At 36.0% G+C, this 23,542-nt stretch overlaps 1 protein-coding gene across 1 annotated transcript in view; it reads left to right on the top strand.

Annotated features, from left to right (window-relative positions):
- Positions 1-23,542, top strand: part of DOCK4 (dedicator of cytokinesis 4) — a 222,738-nt gene that overhangs the window by 141,624 nt on the left and 57,572 nt on the right. The window contains exons 15-26 of the mRNA XM_041471554.1: positions 1,250-1,412; positions 1,936-2,042; positions 2,597-2,753; positions 8,266-8,363; positions 8,463-8,546; positions 8,645-8,745; positions 9,075-9,156; positions 9,972-10,142; positions 11,483-11,675; positions 15,021-15,148; positions 17,298-17,432; positions 21,375-21,473. Of these exons, the coding sequence (XP_041327488.1) occupies positions 1,250-1,412; positions 1,936-2,042; positions 2,597-2,753; positions 8,266-8,363; positions 8,463-8,546; positions 8,645-8,745; positions 9,075-9,156; positions 9,972-10,142; positions 11,483-11,675; positions 15,021-15,148; positions 17,298-17,432; positions 21,375-21,473 (1,518 nt within the window). The remainder of the gene's footprint in view (positions 1-1,249; positions 1,413-1,935; positions 2,043-2,596; positions 2,754-8,265; positions 8,364-8,462; positions 8,547-8,644; positions 8,746-9,074; positions 9,157-9,971; positions 10,143-11,482; positions 11,676-15,020; positions 15,149-17,297; positions 17,433-21,374; positions 21,474-23,542) is intronic.

The raw sequence follows: 23,542 nt of genomic DNA, 5'->3' as shown, positions 1-23,542 counted from the left end.
AGGTGCCAAGCAAATAACTGATGATTCCATAGAGATGCTGGAAAATGTTGAAGCAAGACCAAGTTTGGGAAACTTTTGTATTTCCTAAGAATTCTTCTTAGAAATATGCAATTTTTTAATGTTACACAGAACAACTTTTCTTGATAATTGTGAATTTTGTGTCTGATTTTAATAAATTAGGGATTCTTGCTGCAGAAGTCAGCACCATGTATCATTAAAAAACATAAATTAATGTTCCTTCTCATCTTCAAATTTTATTGTATGCTGCTGGTGATGGCTTACAAACAGGCAATGGTTTAAATTTTAATTATTAATCGATGACTGTTTCTCAAAATTTTTCTGTACCAAAAAGATTTCTGTTCACATTCAAACTTTTCCTCACATATTTTTATATGGTTTTTGTTTTGTTTTAAATTTGAAAATAGTATTTTCATATGTTCTGCATGATTTCATGGGCTGTGGGGTAGCACAATGAAGAAAGGCTGCACAAATAGCCTCAAATGGTGTGTTTGTGTATCTGAAGTGAAACTGTGCATATTGATCCATGGCATCCAATATAGATACATTTTATATATATACATATACATTTAATATTTACACACACGTATTTATATATATGTGTCTGTATATATTAAACAAAAACATGATATTGAGATTATAATTGCAAAAGCTACACCTTACCTTTCCCACAGAGAATTAATAGATATCCCTGAGTCAGGACTTGAGACAAATCTATTTGTCTGCCTTGCTATGGGGAGTCCATCATGGGTGTTATAAAGGCAGCCAACACTTTGCTTCTTCCTAATCACAGAATCCACATTTATTTTCTAATGCTGGGACATACCAGCATAGTGCCAGGGTTATTTCAGATGGCTGAAGATCTCGAGCCTGGGCTGTTCTGGTCTCAGTTCCATTCTTTGTTGCTGGGGCATATCATTGGCGGGACCATGTTGTGTGTCCTGGGAATCCACAATACATCTGTTGCTTAGGCCTCCCTGACACCCACTACACCCTGATAAACACTTCTGTTCTAAATTATGTGAATGATTCTTGCCATTTCTAATTTTCTAATTGCAATTATAAAAAAAAGTGCTGCTGTTTTTGAGGGTTACAAGATACTGAACATTGTACCACATTTGACATTTATGATATGAATGTAAATGTTAAATAGTCTTCCTTGGAAGAGCAGTCCTTGATGACATTTTACCAGTGAATTAATCTATCCTTAATCATATTTTTTCTTCATTAGGATTTTATCTCATTTGGCTCCGGAGAGCCACCAGCCAGCGAATACCATTCTTTTGTGCTTTATCATAACAATGGCCCCAGATGGGCTGAGCTGCTGAAACTTCCAATTCCTGTGGATAAGTTCAGAGGGGCTCACATCCGCTGTGAATTCCGGCACTGTTCCAGTGAGTGGTGCTCATGACTTCTGCTGGTCCTCCCCTTACTGCTGCAGTCAGCACACGAGTTTCTGTAACACCTCAGGGAAAAGACAGCTGCATGAACTTTCTCTGTAATGCTATTTTTACTTACAAAATTCTAAAATTTTTTAAAGACTATTAAATATTTTAGAGATAATTTTGAGGTAAAAATTGCTGACTGGTTCCACATTCTGCATTCCAAGTCATGAGAGACAGGTTTCACAGAGGAGGATAAACTTCTACATATGCTAAGATTGCATATTGGTGGCTTACATTATTTGTTCTTGATAGATACTAAATTGTTTCAGAATATTCCCTTCTGATTTAAAGTGAGATTATAAAAAAAGAACATTACAGGAGTCAATGCACAAATTGGAACAGCAATTCAAGATAGTCTTTGTCTGACTGGCTGCAGCTCCAGTATACTTTCTTAGGTTGCATTGTATTTGTTTATTTTGTCTAAAAAGTACACTATTATCTTTAACTGCTGGTATTTATATATGCATTTCAGCAAAAGAAAAGGGTGAGAAGAAGTTGTTTGGCTTTTCTTTCGTGCCCCTGATGCAGGAAAATGGGAGGACTCTGCCAGATGGCACCCATGAATTAATTGTACACAAGGTAATTTGAATAAGCAGTCATTAGCTGTAATGATTCCACTGGAATCTACTTTAAATGCCCAGAGACATTAAGTTGAGAAAGTCTGTGTTGGTTATCAAATGAGTGATAATCTTGTCACCATTAAAATATCCATTGCTGATTGTTTAATATTCATCTTCCTGACACAATTGCAATTGAATCTAGGTATGAGTTTCAGAGCATTAGTTTACCTAAATCTTACTATTATATCACATTGTATTACAATGAATTTCACAAAGGTAAGTTGTTTTAATTTTGTGGAATTCTCTTTCAACATATAAGAATTGCCACTTTGTTCAGAGGATTTTATGTGCTTCCAGATAAAGTTTAGATTTCAACATGAAAATTTGTAGATATTAATTTAATGTAATCTGTGCAAATATGTTAAATTTGAATGCTATCTTCTAAAACCAAAGTTGCAACAGGCATAGTGGAAATTCTTCAGTTTCTGACAGAGAAACAATGATTCATATAATTTAGAGATTTGGTCAATTGTTTTGTGCAGTACAGTTGTTTTAACTCGTTTGTTTCCACAGTGTGAAGAAAATGCAAACCTTCAGGATTCTGGTCGCTACCTCAAACTCCCCTTTTCAAAGGGAATATCCCTAGGAAACAACAGCCAAGCAGTAAAAACCACTAAAGAGTCCTTCTGGATTACATCCTTTCTCTGCTCCACCAAACTCACGCAAAATGGTAGGAAATGTTGATTATTTAAAACATGATGAGCTGAAATGAGTGTGATAGCCAAGCAAGCATGGATGTACTCAAAAATAGCTTATGTTCTATCTATTTTGTGAACTGGTTTTCTTCATAATTTTTTCATATCCAGATGGAAACAAATGGATCATGATGAACCACTGTTTTTAAGTAGTTCAAGAATGCTTTTTAGATGACCATGATATTGGAATCAAATGCAGCACTTCTGGAATCAACTATCAAAACCAGCTGCTTTATAAAACCTCTTAATCTGTTTGTTGTAGATTTTTTTATTAATTAATTATTGTTAGCTCTAGGCTGTAGCAGTTTGTTTCTAATTAGGCATATATTCCTTTTTTGTTTCTCTTCAACAAACATTTATTACTACTTAAAACAGTCTTATACACTGGCTATAAGGAGCAGCAGATACATGTGTTTACACTCTCCAGCAGTGCTCTGTGTGAAGTTCTTAACCAGTGTTATGTATAAAGTTCTTGAGGTTCTTGTTTACCTGCCATAACTGAACTACATGTTCAGTTATGGCAGGTAAAAAAACACACCTGTGGAACAATTTTCCAAAAATTTCTAAATATTGTGTATTTGCTTGGTAATGTGTTTCTGACCATTCTTTGGTTGACCCACAATTTTATGTTATTACTTTGATCTCTCTTGTGTGTGAATATCTGTGACTTTACCCATCTTCTGTGTATGATGATAAAATTGCTAACTGCTTGCAAATTGGTTATAGATGTTTAACAAAAACTAGAGCAGCTTTTTAAGTTGAAATAGTGCTCTTAATTTTCACCCTTTAATAGCAAGTGTGCAAAATAGAACTGTGTGCAACCAGTAAGTGGCTTGCTTCCTGGCACACACCCATTTTGTATTTTCATAGCAATTACCTTAGTAATGAAAGTTACTCAATGAAAGATTTTCCCAAAGGTAGCTAATAGGAAATCAGAGACTAAATTTGCTTCAGTTAAAGGCCTTGATTTAGGAAATTACATTAATCTACTGGTACTTCCACGTGCATAAAAGTGCTGCCTGGAACTTACAAGTGTCTCACTGATAAATAGTTGCCCTATTGTTTGGGGTTCTAATACTAATTTTTATTTACAGTACAGGAGTTATTTTGTACTTATTGTAAATAGATGTGTGACATAGGGCATAAAATTTCCTCCTATTTTTAACCATATTCTGAGTAAGAGGGTGTAGAATATCTGAATAATATTGATCCCCTTTTCAGCTCTGAAAGAGTTAACAATTATTTCAGCAGTACTTCAGAGGGTGGAAATATTTTCAATAGACAGGCTCATATTTTCTCCAAGGATCTTCTTTGGGAAGTTCATCTTGGTGAGTTTCCAAATCCCCATTCTTTTAAACAAAAATTTGCCAAATTCTATTGCATGCTCAGAAAATGAACATAGAGCAAAGCATGTGGATATTTGGTCATGTGAGCATTACTTCAGTTATCCCTGAGAGAATGTAGCTTATGCATTAAAAAATACAGGATTAAAAAGATTTGTGTATTTATTTTTTCTTAGTAAATGTTTGTATTGGTATTTTTGAAAATTGCTGGTTATTTTTTAATTTGTTTTGAAGTTTGGAGATTTTTTCTGAATGTCTCAGAGATCCACCCATTGTTTACAAACAACAATGTCCAGTCTGAAAATGAATTAAAAATTATTCTGTTGTCTGGCTGTGGGGTGGGGAAGGACCCCAAACCCAGACTTGTAAAGGGTGTGACTGAATTAGGCTGCAGCTTTACTCACTTGCTGGGAAATTTTACTCAGCTGTCATTCTCTCATTGATTGTTCCCACATGCCATCAGCTCTCATGCATATTAAATTATGGGGACTGGGGGACAGAGGCTGACTCCTAGTTGTTGGGATCCATAACTTCCTTACCCTGGCTACTTTGGAGGGGTTATTAGGAATATTTCCAAATGACTTTTAGAGACTTCTAATCAGGGGAGTCTGTGCATTCATCATGGCTAAGAACGCGTCCTTATCTAATCTTTCTGTTATTTAGTTTTTCCTTCTCTTTTCCTTTTGATCCTGGATAGTTAATCAGTTAATATTAGCAAAAGCTATACTAGCTTTTTTTCTATTATATTCTTAGATGGGTAGTTATTTTTCATTACTCTATAAAACCCCAAAAGAGTGAGAGCACAGTATTTTTCTACTGAGTAGTTACCAAAACATTCTTAGTTTTTGGCATATAGCAGGGATTGTTGGCTGCAGGAGAGTCAGGATCCTTCCAGTAAGTCTGAATATTTTAGCTGTTGGCATCCACTCATTTCTCAGCACTGATCGGGGCATCCCTGGTCAGTAGCTGTTCAGCAGCAGAGCAACACGCCATACAGCATGGCAGAGGTGTAATCCTTCTAGCTGCATTAAAAAAAACCAAACAAAACAGTGAATCAATAAAACAAAAGTAGCACTGGACAGCTTTCCAAATAACTCTGGTTTGGAGGAAGTGTTGGTGACCACAGAAACAGCCTGTTGGAAGAGGCATGCTGACTGCCAGTTCTGAAATTCAGTCTTTTCCTCCTGAAGTGTAGTAGTGTCATAACAAGTCAATTTCTGACATCTCAGGACTTATATGAGAGAGATGGAAAATCATCCCAAACCACTTCCTTAAACTCATGATTCTAAACTTTCTATTAAACCTAGCTCTTTGGATTTAAATTGCATCCTTTGAGAAGGGACGTGTTTTATTTGGTAGGGATAATAGATCAGGTGTAGTCTGTTTTAAATATACAGGCCTTGATTATTTTGAAGATAATGCATTGGAAATATTTTTATTCTTCAGCAGAATTACTTAGCACCAGTGACTTTTTCCCTTTTCCAAAACTATGATTTCCTAGTGGGCCTATTTCTGGGGACAATTTTATATTCTCATGTCTCTTACTACATGACACACTGCTATCCGTTCCTCTTGTTATTCACATGTCAGATTTTCTATTCATGTCATTTATACTTGGGCTATTTGCTAATGTTATCTTAGAATGTCTTTCCTCCTTAGCACTTCCCTTGAAATAAGTCCTTTGAAGTGAGTGTCTTACATTTGCTTTCTTTTTCTTTTTAAATCCCCCAACAAATCCCTAATATTGAGTGTTAACTATTTTCTACCAAGTTCCTCCAGCAAACCGGTGAAGTGTTTTTCCTGCTCTGAACTCACAGCTTCAGCTAATCTTGCTACTTGTCAGCTTGAACTGAGGCTTCAAATGTGGAAGTACATTTAATCATCCAAAAGACAAATGTAGCTGACTGGATTTGTAAATGTTGTTTCTTAAAAATTCCTGACAGAAAGAATAATAAGAGCTATCATTTGTCCTTGATCTTTGGGATGTGTCTCTGATGCATATGTGGGACTCTTCATCACTCAGTGCAACTCAAGGATCTCTTCTTTCTGTGCCAGCAGAGCTTGAAGCAAAACAAAAATGTAACACAAAAATGCATCAAAATAATCTGTGCCCATCAAAAGCAATTAAGGCAGCAAAATATTTTTGGAATCTCATGTTAGTTGTTTGCCATTAACATCTCTGGCAGAATTTGAATATAGGTGGAGATTTATTTAATGTTAATAAAGGAAAAATTATTACTTCATTTTTTGTGGTATAGAGGAACTTTTCTGGAGCAAACCAGGAAAGAGATGACACAAAAATGGGTGTTGTTCAAGTATTACTTGAGTGTGAAAACAATCTGTAGTAGAAAGCAGCCAAAAAGATGCTGAACCAAGAGAAAAACTTGCTATTAACCTCTTACTTTAATAACTACTGAGAACACTTCAGAAGCCCTGGCTCCTTCTAACACAGTGCAGGGCAGTGATCACCTAGACTGTAGTTTAGCTTAAACTGATGGAAGGGTTGGATGGTGATTAAGGTTTTCTGCTTCAAACCACTAGACACTGAGAATTTCTGAACAGCTGGTCAGTGAAGCATGGAAGTAGTAAACCTGAATATAAAAGGGACTTGGAATTTATTTAATTTTACAGTCAAAAATATGGTTAGCCTTTACTGAAAGGAGCTCTGCAGATGTGTCTGAGTTCAGCAAGGAAAAACTGCTGAAAAACCGAGCCAAGTTTGCAAAACTATTTTAGGATATTAAATGGTATGGAACTAGAAATTTTCAATCTTATAGCAAGGTGGGATTTTTAGTACATCTGTGAAGCAATAACATGTGTTCAAAGACTATTAAATGTAGAATTTACATTTAAGATGTGTGGAAGGACAGATACATTCATTGGGCCATCTGTCCATGATGAATTTTATGAAGTATTTACAAGAAATCGTGGATGAAAAAATCAACATATAACTAATTCATGTCTGCCGTAAGATGAGTTTATCAAAGACAAATCATGCCAGAATAAACTTCTTAATCTTTCTTTTCAAATTTTTTTCTTTACTATGAAGAGGAAATGCAGCAGTTCAGCAATGCAGCACATAAGAAAACATATAGATTAGAAATAAGGATTTTCAAATAGGTAAATAAAAGTTAAAATGGAAGTGGAATGTTGCATTATAGCGAAAGGAATTTCCTTCCTGAGCAAATTGAAAATACAACTAGATATGAAGAAATCTCTGGGATTTATCTCTGTTTTAAAGGACTGGAAGGACATGGAGATGAGAGTAACTTCACTAAAATCTGAGACAATTTTCTGCTAATAGGTTGTTGAAAGGTCTCATCAGTTGAGAGGGACAAAATCAAAATATGATACAGCAAAGCATTGTAACTTTGATTTAAATAATTAATAAGAAAGAATAGAAATTAGGTTGACTCTAATGGTAGAAAAGGCAGGATATCCTAGTGGACACTCCTGGGGATTCTTGTTTATCAAGGGAGCTGAATAGTGTTAAACAGAAGCATCATATTGGTGACATAAATATATCTATCTAAAAGACACTCAAGTTCTAGTATATAGATGTCAGGTGTTTACAAGATATGTATGATCTTGCTAATGATGTAGAAAATGATGTAATCTTATCTGTAATGCAGTTATCATTTTGGCTAAGAAAGATGAAGGACAAGGAATTACAACAGGTGGAAGTTTGGGCATACTCAGGTATTTTTTTAGCTCAGAAATATTCATTTTCCAGAAGAGATTTTTTTACTTGTTAATCAAGTGGGATCTTAGAGGCATCATGTTTGATCTCTAAAAAGACATAGAAACATGAGTGCTTCAAATACATTCAAGCTAGCAATTAGGAGATTGTTTCTAGATTTCAGAGAGTAACTCGTGAAGGCATCCTTCAATGAGATTGCATGATAGAGTGGCCACAGGAGAGTGATTTTACTGACCCAGTACCATGTTCTTATGTTTGTATTGGTGGAGCAATTACGGAATGGAATGAAAATGTGTTCTTGGGAAAATCATACTATAGCAAATCTGGACGTGTTTTCTTTTGTTTTAATGATGCCAAATTTCGCTGAGTGGACTGTAATAGTAAAATTTAAATTATGAAATGCTGCTTTGCTTCCAACTTTAATCTTGGGTTTTGTTTTTGCAGGAGACATGCTTGACCTTCTGAAGTGGAGAACCCACCCAGACAAAATTGCAGGTTGCCTCTCAAAATTAAAAGAAATCGATGGTTCAGAAATAGTGAAGGTATCTACCTTTTCATGCTTTTAGATGATATGAGGGAAATAATGTATTTCCATGTCACAGAAATATCTTGTTAATAACACTCTTATTCTCTCCCATCAGTTTCTTCAAGATACACTAGACACTTTATTTGGGATTTTAGATGAAAATTCCCAAAAATATGGATCAAAAGTATTTGATTGCTTGGTAAGTTTCATTTTGTGATTATGCTTAACACTAGCTACAAGCCAAGTAAAACAAAAAAAAAATGTGTTGGGATTTTTTTCTTTTTCTCTTACATTTAGGTTCACATCATAAATTTGCTGCAGGACAGCAAGTTTCACCACTTTAAGCCAGTAATGGACACTTACATTGAAAGTCATTTTGCAGGAGCACTTGCATACAGGTGAAGTCTGTACTTTCTCTATCTGACTTAATACTGACAGTTTTTACTGTACTAAAAGAATAAATCATTGGGTTAAGGAAATGGTGCATCCCTGTTAAAATCATTCTACTGCATATTTAATGCTGGTATTATTGGCCGTTCATGAGAGATCTATTAGGTGCTCTTCAGCAGACTTAAAACTAAGTGTACTATTGAGTCTATGGTGATCCGTGAAATCTAGTGATCTATTTTTTATTTTGCCAGTGTTTCTCATATGACAGCTATTGGTTTGCATTTTATGTGCAAAGTTAACCTTTCCCCCACTTCTGTTTTCTGATGCGCTATTATAGAGATCTTATAAAAGTACTGAAGTGGCATATTGATCGAGTCACTGAGGTGGAGCTTCATGATCACATACAGGAAGTACTAAAGGTAATAAAAATTATTGAATTATATGGTTGAATGATGTATTCATACAGTACACATGGGTTTAATTTAGGGAATGAAGCAGAACATATATATAAATGATGCAACTGTAGTACTAATTCTAGGGAGCTGCAGACTTTCAGTGCAATCAGTTTATTCATTATTCTCTTTTGTCAGTAAGTTGACCATTGAGGCTCACTACCATTGGTCTGTGGAGCTCTGTGTTCCTTACTGAACGAGGCAACGGAATCAAATATAGATTACACTGGTGGTATTAACATCCACTGCATGAATCTAAATGGCAAACATGCATGCTGACCTAATGGCTCAGTCCTGACACTAATTATGGTGGTTGTGGTTGTTCTTGTTGGCCTGGTTTGTACCATCAGAAGAGCATAACATGCCATCAGGCTGAGTTATACAACACAGTAATCCCATTTGGGACATGTGCTACAGTTGAAAATAAAATATCAATGGGGTACCTTTCTGTGTCTTTCTATGCTGCTGTGAACTTTGGTGTCTTGCCAATAAGAGAGGGCAGTATTTTGAATTTGCATTCCAACAGTTTTGCAACTTAATTTAAGCTTTTTTTGGAGGGGAGGTGGTGGGAGAGGAAAGTGGTGTTGAGTTTTTGCTTGTTTATTTTGTTTTGGCTTTTTTTTATAATATCTTAGTGTTTCAATAGAGAAATTTACCAAAATTAACTAACGGGGTCCTGTTTCAGACTCCTCTTTATTTGAATGATATACTCATTGCTTGTGTTCTGTTTGGAGATAAGCATGTTCGTTTTTGTGAGTGGTCTCTGATTTTGGCATTTATAGGCACAGGAATATATCTTTAAATACATAGTTCAGTCTCGAAGATTATTCTCCATTGCTACTGGCGGACAAAATGAGGAGGAATTTCGCTGCTGTATTCAAGAGCTCCTTATGTCAGTACGCTTCTTCCTGTCTCAGGAGAGCAAAGGAACTAGTGCTTTATCCCAGCTACAAGTAAGTGTTATGGGTTGTTGGCATTTTCCACACCCAGTATAAAAATGTTCAGAATAAATAAGAACAGTATAAATGCCTGTCCACAAAGGAAACGTATTTTGGCTAGAGCAAAGTGGCATTTTCAGCTTTCCATCCTACAGTGTGAAATTTTCATACCAGCACCTTCAAATAGGCTTGGAATAGATAATCCTAAAGCTGACATTTTATTTTGAATTATAATAATTTTGTTGATGGATACAAATAAAACAATTTATCTGTTTTGGTCTTTTTACTGTTAAGTTTAACTACACTGACACTGAGGAATTTGAGCCGTACAAAAGACTACTATCAGAGTTTTCATGCTTTAGAGAAAATTTTTAAGTCTTGATGAACCATATGGTTTAATACTCAGATGATATCTTTATTTCATCTGAGACTACAAAAATGGGCTAGTGCTGAAGTGTAGAGGCAAAACACAGGAGACAGCCCTCTACATTAAATGCTCATAAATATACCATCCTCTTCCCACGTTTCTGTAAACAGAGATCTTTAAGACCCTGTTAAGAATTAATGCTTCTCAAATTTCTGTAGAAAACTTCCACTAAGAAAATGGCAAATCAGAGAGAGCAGAGTTAGAAAGGAAGTTCTTCCATCTCATATCGTGTAAGCAGCTGGAGTCAAAAGACAACAAAAGGATGCAAACAACTACATTTAGAATTCTTTTTCAGTATTTTTAACTCACATTAGCCTGTTCTGACACCACTGTGAGTGTGTAAGTAACTTTTCTCAATCAGTAGGCTTTAGAGAAGGGAATGTTTTCTCTGGCATTGTTCTTATTTTTACAGTATATTTTTTTCATATTCATCAATGACTTTCTAACCCATTTTAAAGATTGTTGAAGGGAACCAAGACTACCAGTGCTGCCTCACTCCAAAATAAAAATGTTCAGTATTTGAAAATGGAAGATACAGAGGCTGTTGCACTACTTACCTTCAAACAAAGTAAACCAAACCACACAAATATTTTTGTATCACATCAGCTAGATTCTGACATCCTTTAAAAATTTTCTGTCATAGAGGCGTAAGTGTATTTAAAGAATAAATATTTTTGTTCAGAGTTGAACTTGCACTTTGTCCTGGGATAAATTAACAATCATTAGACATTACTTGAAGGAAATAGTCAAAAGTGTAAGTTCATTAATGAATGTGAGGCTATTCATTCTGAAAATAAGACCATTTTTAAAGCTATTACCTACCCTGGAAGCCAGGCGTTTCTCTAGAGTTACTTAAATTTCTATAGTTTATTAAATTCTATAAATGTCAAAACTGTTCTGACTGTCCATTTTTACCCTGTTCCTCCAGGCTGTGTTTCTCAGCTCATTCCCATCAGTGTACTCAGAACTTCTGAAGCTCTTTGATGTGAGAGAAGTGGCGAATTTGGTTCACGATGCTTTGGGCAGCTTGCCAGCAGTCATGCATGGGGATGAGTCCCTTCAAGCTGTTAAACTGCAGAGCATTGGGAAAACTGTGGAGAGTCACCTGTACACTAACCCAGGTAAGGTTACTCTGGGCTGCCTGCAGATGAGGAGCTCACACTGTGCTTTGTACCTGGGCCAGCAGGTGCTGAAGGCAATAGGGTTCAATTTATCCAAGCAGGCTGAAGCTTTGACCATCTGTTTAGATACAGTAATTGAAATTAATATCATCCTTCTGAAAGTAATCTTTAAAATATACTAAACTGGAAAAAGTATGTCTCTGCAGAGGCTTTATCACTATATGGAAATTAGGGAGGAAAGATGTGCTGTGTATTAAATGTTAATGTTGCATAGGAAAGTCACAAGGATTGCCCACAGTCTAAGATTGCCCTCTTTATAATTATGCCAAGCACATACTTGAAAAGTTCTGTGTCATGATTTTTTTCTTGTCTTTCTGTATAATATTTTTAAAGGGCAAATATTAGCATTTAAAACAGTCAGCTAATTTGACTTCCTGCATAGAAGAAAAATTAGGACAGCGAGTGATGGCTCAGAGTTCTGATTGTTGCACCATTCCTTGCACTCATTAATTTTTCTATATCTAGTGGCTGACACTGCAGCTGACAATTAGCAGGAAAAAGAGTAACCTCAGACAAATATTCTCCAAACTTCCTCACCTAGTCCTTGGTGATTCCAGAGGTGAATGAGCCAGCTCTCCTTTTCTGTAATACCACTACATCTCTCCTCCTAAACAAATCAAGACAGAGAGATATTTAGATTCTGAGCTTATAAGGAATACATCTAAAATACATATACATGTGATATCACATACATGTGATATATGTAGTGGCTGTTTTTCAATAACTGGCACTATTGCCTCCCATATATAGATGCAAGTGATTGAAAGATGCTTTTTGCTAGTCCATTTGGTCTGGTAAAACAGAGTTTCTGATCGTTTTATGAAGCTTTTGCAAAAATGGGATACTTGAAGCAGTTGGATGAGGATGCTCAGTTTTGCCTCAGATGCCTCAGGCCATGTTGAGTGTAAGAGTTGGCTATTCACAAGTCAAGTGTTGCTACATGTAGATTTTTGGTCTTCAAAATGTAGTTCATGATGCTGCACTTATGTGTAAGTGTGCACAGAGTAGATGGCACCTCAGGTGAGGTGCCAGATGCTGTGTGGGCTCATCAGGAAGCTGTCTAGAGAAGAAGAAACACCTTGGCACAGGGCTGCTCCTGGTTTCTTCTGACCTTCTGGACTGAGGGATTTGAGTTGTAGCTGCAAGAGAGGACCTGTGGCCCAAACAATAATGCTCATACACAAAATGTGTGAAAGTGCTGCTGTTACTGCTCTGTGATAGTTGTGGAGTTGAGTAGTGATTGGATCGAACTTTCTATCACCTGCTTGCCAGCACAGCACCCCAGCCACAGAATCACAGGCTGGTTTACACAGTGAACCCTTCATCTTGTCTCTGATGATGGATTGCCAGATAGTCAAGAATTCAATATGTGTAAGGCCTAAGAGAATGCAGGGAAAAGGAGCCATCCCCTGTAATCCAGGGGCTAAGTCTTTTTTATACAAATAGAAAAGTCCTGCTTTATTGCTTCAGCTGAAGGCATTAGCTCTGTTTGTTCATCCAGCAGGAATCAATAAGCAGATTTAGCAGTGGGGATCAGAAGGTGACACTTTTCTAACTACAGGTCTGCACATTGGCAATTTCCCTGCCCAGTTACCCTTGGACCCCAGAAGTCTTGCAGTGGATGGGTCAGTGGCAGCTGTGCACACTTGACATCTCAGAACACCAGGGACAACCCTTGGCTAAGCCAGGTTCTGAGGCAGAGAAAAAGAATATGCTGCTTTGGTTTCATTGAGAAACTTCCCCCCGTTTGTGGTGCTACAGGCAGATAGGAACTCTCAGGGCAGTCCTGATGAAAACCTGCTGAGGCACTTGCAGAATAAGCAGTCACTGGAGAAAGGCTGTTTGTTGCCCATTGTTGGGTTTCTATACCACTCGTTTTCAACTGATTGATGGTCATTTGCCCACTACCTTACTGCCTTTGTTTATTATTTTCTTTAGTAGGAAGATACAGAGGTACACCTGAATAAATAATAAGCATGAAACACCCATTTAAAGAGAGCAAGCAAGCTTTTATTTCAAAAATATGAATATACGTAAATAGTGTGTACAAATGGGCTTGTCCATATGATTTGTCTTTTATTACATAGATGACTAGACAATGAAAACAAGGGGATAGTAAAGCATAACAAGATTAGTGCTGTGTTTCAGTAAGCAAAAGAAACATTAAACAAATAAAATCTCAGAATAAATATATCTTCTTCTTCTACTTCCTCATAGAAAAAGTAGAGGAAATAATTGAGGGAGGGAAAGTGTTTATAGAAAGTGTAATCCACAAACAATACCTGCATGGCAAAATTGTTTTAAAAGAGTAATTCTCCAGCTAGAGAAATCAATTTTTAGCAAATAATTGCATTAATGAACAAAGGGAGTAGATGAATATATTTCTATAATGCAGCTTATAATCATTAAAGTTTTAAAAGTGGAAATTATTCAAGTACATTTCTATGGGAATATAATTTCTTAATTATGGAAAAGATTTTTTTAAAACAACAACAAAATTAAAACAGGTAATATCCTTCCCATTTATCAAGTTGTGAATAGGTGTTTAAAGTCTTATCACAAGTGTAAGTGTTAGGGTTCTTCCCATTTAATATTTTCTTTGATTGTAATAAAAAGAAGCAGAAAAAAGTAGCATGTTAATTATGTTCTTGCATAATTTTCAGTAAAATCAGGACTGCAAATAAGACCAAAGAGCTGTGTTTAGAAAATGAAAGAGTGGAAAGGCAAATTATTTTATGTAGAAATCAATAATTTAAGTTGCTCATACTCAGTAGGAGTGAGGAATCTGGAAAAGTAAAAATTCTGAAAGAAATCTGAAAATACTGCTGCTGGTCTGTAAAGTAGAACTTTTTTGTAGAACAACCTAAGTTTCTGCTGAAGTCTGCCATAACCTTGGCGTATAAATGGATCCTGTCATGTGGCAGGAACACTAGAGCATAATTTCTCTTTGTTATGAATACAGGCATTACTGTTCTACATTTTATTAATTTTGGATGATAATTAAATAAATACTTAAGATTTATTTTATATGTAGTAAATTCCACACAGTGATGTTTTTCTTCATCCATGCTATAACATAGTGACTTTCAGCATATTGTTTACTCTTAAAACATTTGCTTATGATTGTGAAGTAAAAGCTTCTGCTTATCAAACATTTTTGTTAATGCTAGCAATAGCTTCTGCTTATCAGAAACAGTTTTGGACTGAAGACATATGTTATAGATGTATTTAAATTAAATTACTCTATGAGAAGCTCTTATTCGTGAAATTTTTCATTTTTTCCAGATTCTCGATGCATTCTTCTTCCAGTAGTTTTACATCATCTCCACATGCATTTACAAGAGCAGAAGGACCTTATAATGTGTGCCCGTATCCTTAGCAACATATTTTGCCTCATCAAGAAGAACAGCTCAGTGAGTAAACACCATGTCACATCCACTTGAACTTCTTTATATGGCTCAGTGACATTTAATGACACAAGCTGGACCTTGCCCAAGAGCATTTTAAGGAGTTCTCTTTGTAATGAATCTGCATAAACATGCCATTTTGTTTTTTGCATGACCCTTTTCTTTCCATGCATGAGTATTTTAATTGTATCACATAGTGTTCTGACAAGCTTTTGCACTTCTTGAGCATTGTGTTGGAAAGAAAGAAATGTCTGCTTTCTTTAGGGGCATTTTTTATTGGGGGCTGTGTATTCTTAGGGGACACAGGGCTGATCTAGATAAAGAGGTTGATGTGAGTATTGCAAGGGAGATTGCACTTGGTTGCTAGTTGATAAACTTTGTGGTCAGTTTATGATGTTTGTGAATTAATGTGTGAAAGCTGCATATGTGGGAAGGTGATGATAGGTTCTGACAGACAACAGGATACAAGGCAATTAAAACCAAGCATTGCCTGTAATTAGTGCAATACATGCATGTCAAGGCCAGCATACATTACCTTGTAATGCATTAGTGAGAACTCCTGTATGTGCTTCTTCATTTCATACCACTTTCAGCAATTAAAGTTGCTCCATCAGTGATTTGATATGGATGTGGCTTGCACCTTTGGCACTGTAACAACATATTCCTTCCAGCTGCTCCTGGATAAGTATAAAATCTCATCACGAGACAAAGTGATAGATACTAAAGCAGAACTGTGGTTTTGGCCTGGGAGAAAACTTTACATATCTGGTCTGAATTTCAGGAGATCTTCCATTTGGAGTCACCAAGCCAGAGATGTGCACAATTACAAGTGGATATCTACATAAAAATCTCCAAAATGTTCAGGATATGCAGCTTCTATTTTTAGTATTCTTTGAGTAATTGAGACTATTAACAACTTGGTGACTTTGACATGTTTCTTGGTACCAGTACAGAATTTCAGTCCTTCCGTTATAATCAAGATAATTTGGAGATTGAGGGAACAAGTGCATTTGCAGTTAGGCAGCTTTGAAAAATAAGGCCATTGCTCATTCCAAAAGTAGTTTGTAGTAGCGAAGAGAAGGGTCCTCATGGTGGATGCGGTTCCTAGATATGCTGTGTGCTGTCTGTTTTCATAGAAGCCGGTTTAACAGTTCTTTGATGCTAGATGAAGTGATAGAGAACATGGCTTGACACTAGATTCAACTTTAGTCCAAAAAGAAATTTTGAGTGTTGTTACAAATCATATGCTTTATGGTGTCTAGGAAGAAAAATTAAACAAAAGAAAAAAACCTAAATCACTCCTACACCTCAGTGTCAGCAAAGCTGATCTATTTGTTTGTCAGTTGAGTTTTAGCTTGGTCGCATGCATTTGATTGTCAAGTGTTTGTTTCTGTGAAGAAGGGTCATATTAAACAATGGATAAAATTGCTCAGATTAAGATGGTGGTTTTTGCTGCAGTAGAGACATAAAACAGTCTTGAAGCAGGGACAACATATTTCCATCTGAATTAGAAAGGAGAAGTAACTAAAATTTGACTTTATCCAGTATTTTCATGCTGGTAACTGAGGTATTCACGGTCTGTTTTGGCAGTGAGCACTTTGATTCCTTTGTTTTGATGTTGTGTACAAGCAGTTGCGGGCTCACATAAGTGACTAATTTGTTTGTGCTACTCAGCTGCTGGGAAGCATCATAGCTGGGCCTTACTGATGAAGCATGTCCTGAAGGTTGAGCACCATCTGCTTATTTCTGGTGATAGTTTCAAAGTGTAAAATAGGATTTTGCTTTTTGGATTTTAAGCATTTCTTGGCAATTTCCCCAGAAGATATATGAGTGTTACCTATAAAAATGTTGCCTGAAAAATTTTTGTATATTATTTACTGCTTTCTTCTAAATGTCAAGTGGAAATAGAGCTATGCTAATTTGAACATTTACATATTCAAAGTCATCCCTGTAACTGTCCTCTGTGATGCAATTAATGGAAAGCTGTTAGGAAAAAAAATAATAAAATTAAACAATATCTGAATTAGAGATTAGTCCTTGTTTCTTGAATGTGGCATTCATAGTGAAACTGTAATTTCTAAAACTGCATCGAAGGAATTATACTTGCAGTCATATTTCTATTTTAAAATCTTAAATGTTTTATTTATTATTTAAGGAGAAATCAGTCCTGGAAGAAATCGATGTGATTGTAAACAGTCTGCTAGATATTCTGTTAAGGACCATCCTGGAGATCACCAGCCGACCACAACCATCAGGCTCTGCTATGCGCCTCCAGTTTCAGGATGTGACTGTAAGTTTCTTGCAATGAAAGAGCTCACAATTGTCACTGGTTGGACTACTAGACTTACAGATAAATTGTCTTTCTATTGTAATTCACAGTGTTAGATTTTGTGAATAAAAGAGAGAATGAGGAGGACAATGAAAACCTTTTTTGCGTTCTACTAACTTTTAGTGGAAATAGTAATTTTTTTCATTAAGTTTATTTATAGATTGAGACCAAAAAAAACCAAAACAAAGCAAAAAAACCAAGCCCAAAAGATAACATTTATTTTGAGACTTTCAGGTTAGTAATTATTTCAGTATGATCCTTTTGTTTGCAATATAATAGCTTTCTGAAACGCTCCTTCAGTTTGAATTCCTGAAAATGGAAAAGTATCAATTAATAATAGTTCCTAAAATGCATGCATTTTTTCATGATGAAACAACTCTAAAGATGCCTGCAGAATCCGTGATAACTTGTACTAATCTAAATTTATTACTTGAGGGGCATTTTGTTGTTCTCTGGGCTGAGCATTTGAGCTTTGTTTTTGTCACATGAAGCTGAGCATACAGGACAGATTTAGAAGATTAGCGAATGATGTTTTGGTGAACCTGCTGTAACAACTCATGGAAATTAGAACGTTGAAATACAGGCATTTACAGAAAAGTCTGTGATGAGGATTGATCAAATAAAATGAAGTGTTATTTTGCTTTGTTTGCAGCAAGGTTTTCACTTTGCTTTTCAAGGGCAAATTGGTTCTAATATAGCCAGGGATGTGACCCCAGGAAGATGTGAGGGGTTAGCTTTTAGTGCAGAAAACATACTATGCTGAGTGATTTACCATCTCATTATACATTTATTAACTAATTGCTCAGTGTTTACATTGTAACAGTTTTTGTTAATGAATAGAGTGTTGCTTTTCAAACCAGAATTTCCTCTGAGATCAAACATTTCAAAAGCATTTAATAGCTGCAGGGGAAAAAAAGGGTTGCCACGGGTTTTTTTGGCTTGTTTTCTCTTTTACTTTAGACCCACAGGTAGCAAGCTGTATATGGAGTATTTTATGGAGCTGACCAAGCTCTGTAATAAGATGACATTATGCTTTGTCACTGTGGTTCAACAGCAATATGCATCTAAGAGTTTGGAACGTTTTTTTCTTTAAATTACAAAATTGCAAATGTAAGCTGTGTGGCATATCAAGCCACCACAAGAAAATCTAAGCTGAAGAAATGGTGGTCGTGTTAGACTGCTAGTGTAGCAAAGCTCTGATTTTATTGGCTTGTTATGAGATACCCCCTTGCTTGCAGCTTAAGTTTTTATTAAATATCATGACAGCCTAATTCTTTTACACCATCAAAAAATTAGACTCTGAAAGTGCTTTCAAGTTGCAAAATTTTCTGTTATGCATCAGAAAAGCCATGTTATTGTCACTGCAAGCTCTCAAAGAATACTTAATGTGGAAGTGACTCACAGCACAGCATAAGGCAATTATATACATTTATGTAGAAATATCATGCAGTATGGGCTTCTGGCAGCACATGGAGCCAGATTCTTGGAACTATTTGTAGAGCATGTATGATAAAGTACTCAACGTGAGTACAGCAGTAGGGTCTGTTCCGGTATGTTGCCATTATTTCAAACTGCATGTGTCATAAAAAATTCTTTGTGAGATGTGCCATGGGAGCACACTTAATAAAATTCTCTCATAGTTTTGAATGAGACATAGTCTTCCTTGTGGAAGTAGTCCCAAACCCATCTGAGTGTGGTCTCCTAGGCCCACGTGTCACTGTTTTTCTTCACCAAGAAACAGCATCAGATCAGGCAGCCCTGGGCTTTGCGCTGCCATGACTCCACCATTTCTTTCAAGCAGCTTTGCTGGCTGGATACCATTTGATTTTCAGTCAGCAGCCTTGTTCAGTGGTAACCTGCAAGGTGGGTGTGATGCTTCAAACTGAGCACGAAGTAGGCACAGCTTCAGTGTTACAGATGTTGCATTGGCAAACATGGAATTTAATGCAATGATGGAAGTGAAATTTCTACTTTGTTTTGTCACTGAATTAGACCTTTGGACTTCCTTCAGAAAAAATGCATTTCCATATAAAGAATTGGCAGAAAGCAGTCCAATTAAAATTAACTGTAATTGATTTTAGGTCTTGAAAGTTCAGTCGCTCAGAACCTAAATGAGCTGGAATTTAATTAAAAGCTCCATGGTTTTTAATAATTGTGCTCCTGAAATAAGACACAAAAAATTACTTAAGGATTCTACCTAAGTGGTATTAGTATACTGCTTGGCTTGACTTTTGACACTGGAATTGGACCCTAAATGTTTTTTAGCAAGGTTATGTGTGTGGAATTTGCTTTTGTGCATGATTTGAAAGTTTATCTGTGGCCAGCACTGGCAGAAATCCTACAACATACATCTTTATGTTGAGTTCAACAAATGAGGCTGAATGTGCATTCCTATTTTAAAAACTAGCCTGTATAGCTACCTAGATTCAAATTAAAAGCTCAGATTTAGAAGTCAGTTAACAATTCGCTTAAGTTGATACTTTTATAACACTAATCTGTAAGTCAACTATAATAGTACAGCTCTCTATAATGGGTTGTGATTTTTAATATACTACTATATAAGTTGAAAGAAATGTGGGAACATAGAAGAAAGGTGACTAAAAAGGACTGCTTAAAATGCCTAGGCAGGGAAGGAATTTTGTAACTCAAGCTAGCAATTGGATATACAGATATGACAAGACAGCAGCTGTAACCTTTATGTTTACGCCCAGAGCATGAATATTAAGAGATTTTTGTAGCCTTAGGATATTGTTTTGAGATTGTGATTCACTGTTTCTGTGAATGCTATGTTTACAAGGGGAAGTAAGAAATTCAGAATCGTTATGCCAGTGAAAGCCATCACCTCACACATGATCGAGTGTGCCAGGTGTAATCACAAATGAATTAGACCTTCCAATGTAAAATCTAGAACAGCCATTCCTGAGAAAACATACTACTTCTTTTTAATCTTATTTTCCGTTTTTAATGAAAGATGGAGGGAAACCTTCCCAAAATTTCACTTGGTAAACTGATGAAAGACAGCATTTTAAAGTACTGTTATCACCTGTCCTCTCAGTCTCATTCTCCATTCCCGGTACAGGTGAAAATATATTTCCCATTTTTTAGCAAGCTTGTGAGATTTCAGAACTGTTCTTTCTAAGCACTGGGATGCAAAACAGACCTCTGACTCTTCCCTGTCCTCATAAATTCTGCAGTCAGGACTGATACCATTCAGTGTTTCTTCCCAGTCCAAAAGTGAATAAGCAGACAGGAAAGGGTGAATGGAAGAACCTGTTCCTTCCTATAATATCTTGGTTGTTTTCTCACTGGAGATACCCAGTGCAGTTCTCTGCTCTTTCAATGAGAAATTCTTCTGTAAACCCAAAGAAATTTCTGATCAAAACATTTTCAAAATTTGTTCAGTCCTACAAATGAGTTTTGTTTTTGACAAATCTTGGGGTTTTGAGAAGACAGAATGTTTTTAATAATTCCCAGCTAATTCCATTCATTTCTTCCCTAAAGGAAAACAATAGCATTCTTCCCAGAATTCTTGCAAAATATGTTTGTTTATATTTGTTTCAAAGCTGAGTTGACTAAAGAGGTTGTAATTTTAGCTATCTAAGTAATTTGTTTAAAAACAGATATAAGGAAAATAAATAAGAAATAAAAATTTTACTGGTTTAGCCCTGCTGGAACTAATTAAAATAGATTTTTCTAAGCAAATAAACTCCATTTAGGGAAAAATATTTCCTTAAATGGGAAGGAAGTGCAATCTATGTATTTTCACAAAATGTGGAGTTGAAGCCTAATTGTAGATTAATTTCGTTTGCATTTTTAAATTATTTTCAAGTGCTTATATTATAAGAGTTTAAGCTCGAGTGCAGAAAACATTATAATATTTCTCCTCTTGACTTATCTGAACAGGGGGAATTTGTCTCCTGTTTATTGTCACTGTTGCGACAAATGACTGATAGACATTATCAACAGCTTCTCGATAGCTTCAACACAAAGGAAGATCTGAGGGTGAGTAACTGAATTGTGTTTCCACTTGCTTAGGCCTTTTTATTTCTCCTTTTGATTTATCTCACTTTAAGATATCCCTGTGCTTTGATGAATCACTTCAGTATTTCAATGCAATGTGTTTTCAGATTAGCTAACTATTGCACAGCTTTTCTTGGGAACTTGAGTCCACTCTCACAGCGGGGCAAGGCTGTTAAAGCTTCTACAATGACAGCAGGGAGAATATGGATGCAGGGATCTGTAAATTTGCTTTAAAGCCATGAATTTAGACACCAAACCACTTTTGAAGATGGTGTCATTCTAAGGTTACACTGCTCTTGTTTGATTCTTACTGTCAGGCAGTTGGGGGATTTTATGTTTGGCTTATTATACTTGCTTATTTTTTTCATTCATTAAATTATGTATGGCAATAGCAAACATGCAGCTTGAGAAATGCATCATCAACTAACTCTTCCTTTTTCTTAGCTGTGCAGCACGTCCATTGGCAGGAGGATGTGTCAGACTTATAATGTCTGTCTGCTCATTTCAATCATATAAAAGAGTAGCCATGGAGGTCTTTTAAGGCAACTTCTACCAGTTTCATTAATCGAGTTATTGAGTTTCTGGAAATAAAACATTTTTAATTCCATTATGGAGGAGGGGCAGGATTAAAAAAATGTCCTTCAAGTTAAGATTTCCTGCATAAACATATACACTACGATTTCCACTCTAGTGGACACTGGAAAGTTATATAGTACCAAATTTGATCCACAGAAAAAAATCTTGAGTAATCATTTATGCACATTATTCAGCCAGTAATCATGTCCTAATGTAATAATATATTTTAGACATTACTCCCTAATTGCCATTTGATATACTTAAGTGCTGCCCTGGAAAGGGGAGTCTAGTCATGGTGCAATTTCAGATTTACGTAAATTCCTGATAACTGCTTTGAGCTGAAGAGAGCATATAATTTGTGAGGGCCTTTTCTTTGAGTGAGGTGTTCATATAGAGCTTAACAGATAGAAAATGCTGCTAAGAAGTTATCATAAATCAAGACCACTACCTAGGAGTTGTACAGGGCGAATGATATTTATATAAGCATACAGCATCTATTTTCACCTAGCATAGTTGCTATCCTTAGGCAATTTTTAGTAAATATTGTGGAACCTGGGCATTTTTTAGTGGAAATATTTTACCTTTTGTGTGAGTTCTGAACAGATATTCCTAGTGGTTCCAGGCTTTATTTCTGTTTGATATATCTGTGAAATACAGTGTTGAGTTTATTCAGGCTTTTCTTCCTTTTGGAATGTGAAAAATCTCTGGAATTAATGCTTGAATGGTGTTTGATTTGACACATTTGAATTCCCCCCACGCACATACCCTACTATTACGCAGAGACATATGGAAAGCAGCTGTAGCTGGTGCCATCAGCTATCACAACAGAGGTCTTAAGAACTCAAGTCCAGAGTTTATTTCCATTCACATCTCATGGAATCAGCATCAGCTCAACCAGTGATTCAGTGGTAGTAGTCTGATCATCATCAACGCAGCATGCCTTCTCTTCTGAATCTTAAATAATATATTGTTTTTTCCTCTCACTTGGAAATATCAAATATCACTGAGAGCAAGAGGGAAAGATGAGAGCTAGGGTGCAACACCACCACTGCTGTTAATCATGAAGTGATTGTGTATGACTAGGCCATCAAAACCATCTTGCTACTTCCCTTTTTACTTTTCTGCTTTGATTGCTAAGTGTGGAATTTTCTTTGCTTTGAGATATCTTAGGAGATGATATCAGTATGGATAGATGAAAATTCAGAAGGTGTTAATATCAGTGATAAGACGTTTTTTCCCTGAGATGCTTTAGAAGATAAAATGGTAGCCTCAGTTAATCTAGTGGCTAGTTGGGATTTGAACTTCAGTGATAACTACCATCAGCTTGCTGCATTTCTGACTACTCATTTTGTCCCTAGTCAGTAGTATCAAAGTGAATTGGGTCTTCCTGAAGCCACATTATGAGTTACAGATCTGATAGGAGGTTTCCAAGGGAAACCTTATTTACAAGGGAGTGTAACCTAGGCTTTTGAATT

This window comes from Pyrgilauda ruficollis, unplaced genomic scaffold (assembly GCF_017590135.1).
Source record: "Pyrgilauda ruficollis isolate IOZ18807 unplaced genomic scaffold, ASM1759013v1 scaffold27, whole genome shotgun sequence".
Taxonomy (NCBI): domain Eukaryota; kingdom Metazoa; phylum Chordata; class Aves; order Passeriformes; family Passeridae; genus Pyrgilauda; species Pyrgilauda ruficollis.
The sequence above is the reverse complement of the archived record's forward strand: the minus strand, read 5'-3'. Positions and strand labels throughout refer to the sequence as shown.